Source organism: Brassica oleracea, chromosome C5 (genome assembly GCF_000695525.1).
Source record: "Brassica oleracea var. oleracea cultivar TO1000 chromosome C5, BOL, whole genome shotgun sequence".
Lineage (NCBI taxonomy): Eukaryota > Viridiplantae > Streptophyta > Magnoliopsida > Brassicales > Brassicaceae > Brassica > Brassica oleracea.
The window spans coordinates 33,277,162-33,282,578 of NC_027752.1; the positions used below are offsets into that span (position 1 = coordinate 33,277,162).

Here is a 5,417-nt window from a genome sequence, read left to right on the forward strand (position 1 = left end):
ATATACAGTAAAAATCTATAAATTAATATTGTTGTGACTATAGCCGTGTTCTTTTATCAACCGCTGCGGCAGCGTCAAGAAAAACAACAGCGATTGTAGAGCAAAACGGAAATGACAGAGTTATCAAGTGTCGCTAGTTGAAGATGTAACAGATATATTACACACATAAGATGACGCTGAAAATATTGGCGTCCATTAGAGATGCCTTGGATAGCACCGACTATCGTTTCTGGCGGCTGTTTCTGTTTCCTCCATGTTTATTTTGTTTTCTGTTAACGTTACTTTTTATTACGCTACTGCTGCCGCAGCGGTTGATAAAAGAACATGGCTTATGATAATTTATTAATTTCTAGAGTAATTAATTTAAAGAATTTTTTTATTTTTAGATTTATATTTTTAAAAATATTGCTTATTTAAGAGAAGGAAACAATATTTTATTTCATAATATTATATATTAGTTACAACTTTATAGCTTTGAATTTCATCTATTTTTATGATATTATTTGATATGTTTTATGTATGTTGAATATATCGACGTATACAAATGAGTTTTTATATTAATTCGGTAAAGTAACACCAAAATATTGAAATGAAAAATAAAAATTAGAGATACAATTCATTTTGAAGATTAATAAACAATAAAATGCCTTATTTATATATATATAAATATTTTATATATATATAGATGTTTTATATATAATAATTATTAATTTATGATTTCAATAGGACCATATATTTAGCTAGGAGTTTTCTAAATATTATTATCTTATTATTTTATCGAATTATATCATATTTTACACCGGCCCAACTTGGGACCGAAAGAATTTATTAATTCACCGTGTTTATTAATTTATCGAGTATTAATGTGTAGAGTTTCTATTGTATGTTTTACAATTATTTGCAGTTTTTATTAGTTTATAAAGATAGATTGTAAATTTTAAATAAATAATTTACTTATTCAAATACTATTAGTTTAAACTACATTTTTTGTCACCAGTTTAAACTACATTATAATCAACTTTGAATTAATATATTTTCTTAATCTACATTATAATGAGGCATTTTGCACATTTCTCAGCGCGACACGTCAGCGTTTTGTGGGTCCTACTTTTAAAAACTGTGAAAAAAAATCAAGCCATTGGCTCGAACCCGGGTTATTGAAATAAAAATACCAACATTTATACCACTAAACTAAAGGATACTTTGTACATTAATGAGAGAAACTAATATATATTTTTGAAGGTCGGAAGCACTTGCTTCTTCGGCTTCCTCTGAGGGCAGAACCTACAAGTGTATTAGGGGTTTCATTTTTAAATGGGATTCATCACGTTATATGGAAAAAAAACTCAAGTTTGCAACAATTATAGTTTTCACATATTGTAAACTGGCGTCAGTTAACAAGAGTTACGGTTCTTTTCATCATTGTCTCTGACAAGTCTGAGTTACAGTTACAGAGTTACACCGTGTGTCTGTTCGTAATCTATTTTTTCACCAGTAAACTCTTCATCTCCCCATCTTAAATCACTTGATCATAAATGTTCCTGATTTGTAGCCCCTCTGTAAACCCTATATATATGATTCTCATATTTGATGAACTAAATCTGCATCTCCACAAAACTCATTGATTCCTCTTAGCTTTAACCATATTCAAGAAAATGTTTCTCCCTGCCTCTCCAGTTCCTGAAACTGGCGTTCCCGGCGTCCGTCACTCAACATTCGTGTCTCTCCGTCTTGGTCGTAGTAGTCAGAGCATAGCCTCTTGTCTCCTCCGCTTTTGGGATTCCCTGAACTTCAAAAAAGACAATGAGTTTATGGGAATCATGGTTTTCTTCCTTGATGAAAAGGTAAGTTAATCTTCGATCTATCACACTTATTTAACATAATTGTTTTTAATTGATTTCCTGATTCTTTGTTGAATAATATTATTTGCAGATTTCGTGATTATGGGTTTATTCCTGCCTGACGTGCTAATCAATACATGTCATCTTTGAAAGCCGGTTCCATTGTGAAAGTCGATCATTTTGAGGTTGCTAGGTGCTCAAGCATGTACATGATAATTGATCATCCATTCCTCATTCGTTTCATCTCACCGACCATTATTGATGAAGTCATCACGGGTGCTCCTGAGATCAATCTCCAGTCAAGATTAGACTATTCGACAATCTCCAAGTGATTGCGAACAAAAACCTAGAACTCGCAGGTATATTATCATATTGCATCTGAGTTTATATTATGTTTCGATATCATAACTGATATTTAAATTCGAAGATGTGGTTGGGCAAATCCGTTCTGTCCAGGGCTCTTACCTCACCAAAGAAACAACTTGAATCGCTATTTGTCTCCTCATTGATCTGTAAGAAATAATCAACACACAATCCCCTTTATATTACTGTCTATATTGTGCTAAAATCAATAATCAAAAATATTTCATACCCAAGATATGTGGTCGTCTATTTATCTCTCTTACTTATCAAACTAATTTTACACAAAACTTTATTTTACAGATTAAGAGAAACCACAACAACTCAAACAATCAAAACACCAAAAACTAGAATCCCAAAAAGACGAATCATTAATGTTCACCTCTCTTTTTTTCTAATTTTACAAATAAACTTCAAAACAAATATACCAAACCAATCACCTCAACTAAAACTCAATGACACATACATCGAGTCAGCTAAACAAATACAAACTACACGGTCAGCTATTTAACAAGTTACAAACTTACTTTCGCAGATGCTTACGAAGAAGACGAAGACGACAACCAAGATCAGTGAAATTACCTACAAAAAAAGCAGAGTAAGTTACGAACTCTGATAAATACAAATAACAATGATTTTTGTTTACATATTACCCATCCAATAAAATAGAAATAAACACAATCACACCAGGAGATACAAGAGACAATCCCGACAAACACAAAGGCGGCAACAACATCTCCACCTGCACACTCCTCTTATCTTATGAAAATAGCTTATATGCCCAATGTCAACAGGCCACTGATATTGTCTTCTTATGAGAAATATATAAATTTGTTTAAAACCCATTAAAACTCAAATACTCAGAATTGTCACTCATTTTATAGTTATTTCTACAAGTCTTCATGTATTTGTTTTAAGGGTCCGGTAAAAGAACGAGTTTCAAAAAAAAAAAAACAAACATAATAAGGATAATAAAAAATTATTACTTAATACACAACTTAAACAACTAAATTGGAAAAAAAATATTCAGAAATAAAAGGTACTCTCAACAACATTAATATAATTTATGTACTATCAACAGTACAAGAAACAAATTAAAAAGACAAACAAACAATAAGTACCAGTGACGCAGCAAGCAACACCACGAACTATATCAATCACATTACTAACACAGTTTAGTCATTCATAAGTGGAGAACAATGCATACACAGTTCATCATCACAACTCTAACCCTATAACAATAAAAAAAACTTGAAAAACAATGATCAACCAAAACTACAATTATCCCTATCAAATATTGAGATGAAACAAGAATTCTGTCTACAAGCGCGGGGGCAATGCCCTTAGTATGTGTAAAATACAAGAATAGAGAGAGCCTATAACTAATTTGAGTTACCAAAAGTGTGTGGAGTTACAATACAAAGGGTTTCTTTTACTACTGATCAAATACCCAGACGACATAAATTGTGAAGCAGCGCCCTAGAACCTTAATTACTGATCAAATACGCTAATTTCTAAAAAGTGTGGATTTGGATGGGAGAAGATATGGATGGTAAAGTATCCATATCTAATTTACATGTAACAAAACTCCATAACCATATGAAGAGGACACTCTCAATCTGAAACGAAAGCTACGGTGTCCAAATTCTTAAGACCATCCAAGATGTATCACAAACGATCCTCAGTGGTCTTGTTGATTTGTAAGGACAACACTTGCTTCAAAAAATATTGCTCCAGTCCCACTGGAATTAGACTTTGAATTGTATGGGAATCAATAATAGAGCAGCAAGACTTACATTTTAACATTATCAAATATCATGAAAACTTGGATAACAATGCATAAACTAGTGTGACAATTATAAGTTACGTCATTGGTGCTTTCCATGTGCCTAGCCCCAAAGAACCTCGTTGGATTTGAACCAAAGTAGGATCATCATACCTGTAAGGAAGTGAGGATTCAGATCCGACGTCATGATGGTCTACTTGTATGTATTTATCCGTTCCCACAATGTGTAAGCAGTTACTAGAGTTCTTATATTTAGTGGGACACACTAAAACTTTATTCTCACGGTCGGCCAAGAAACTCATCCCATTACAAAGCGGATGGGTTCGTTTCACTGTTAGGAGCTTACTCCACGACATGTCTCCAGTAATTTTAATTTTAGTTGCCATCCATATATCTATATCTTGTCCCTCGTAACGATAAGTTAACAGACAAAGTTTTTGCTCTTCTCTAGTCACTGATAAAGCATAAACATAATAAGAAAGAGGATCAACCGGAAGAGACACACATCCAAACCTCTCTATTGTAAAATCAAAACATCCTAAGGTATTTACGTTGGTTGGACAGGCTTGATTAAAATCATAAGAAAGCCAATAAGTATTTCCATCAACAGACGTGCCATATTGCCAAGCCCCTGGAAGTGACCACTCTCTAGTCTCACCAACAAGCCTCCACAAATTAGATGTAAAGTCATAGATTTCGTACTTAACAAGGCATGGCCGCCCGAAACCATGTCCAGGATGATGGACCCTCGAGATTTTGTACTCGTTGTTGCATGAGGATTTACCAAGAGCGTAGGTATCGGTATAATGGTGGGAATTTAAGGGTTTGACAATCCTACTGGTTTCCCCTGAACATGGGTTCCAAACAACTAGTCTTTCGTCCATGGTGGTGCATAGCAATAAACCATCGCAGTGGCAGACGCGGCGTACATCGACTTCTTCTGAAGAACTAGAAAGAGGATCATTAAGGCTGAACTGACTTCTTACCTTTGCAAAGTTGTCGTGGAGATCAAGCCTAACTAAATAGACCCTATAATCAATTAACATGACAACAAGAGACTTCTTCGCACGTCTCACTTCTTTTTTGATAAGAGCGTTCCATTCTTTTGAGGTAGATCGGAGTCGTGCAAGAGAAGCCTCTGGAACCCTAGAGAGTATCTCCACAAGCAAGTCTGTAGGAAGAGATATTGTGTTTTTCCTCTTCTTTTCTTGGCCCGTCATCAATGATCTTGGAGATGAACCTTTGGAACCTAGTGTGTGTGGATGAAACCCTAGTGCTGTGTTTGTATGAGGCAGAGGCTCACCAATTTAAAACCTTTCTATCGTGGGCTTCGCTGCCCTAGATTCATCAGAAAGTTAGGCTCGTGGGCCTGCGATGCTATAAGTACCCTACGCAATAAGTAATTGGTCCTTGATAAGAAACAGATTTTG

The 5,417-nt window shown here is 34.5% G+C and overlaps 1 protein-coding gene across 1 annotated transcript; it reads right to left on the reverse strand.

The window, feature by feature from the left end:
• Positions 1-4,064: 4,064 nt before the first annotated feature.
• Positions 4,065-5,207, reverse strand: LOC106294194 (putative F-box protein At4g10190). The gene is made up of 2 exons (XM_013729779.1): positions 4,479-5,207; positions 4,065-4,394 (listed from the first exon to the last, which is right to left on the reverse strand). Exons 1-2 carry the CDS (start codon positions 5,205-5,207, stop codon positions 4,065-4,067), a joined length of 1,059 nt encoding a protein of 352 aa, XP_013585233.1.
• Between the last annotated feature and the right edge of the window lie 210 nt (positions 5,208-5,417).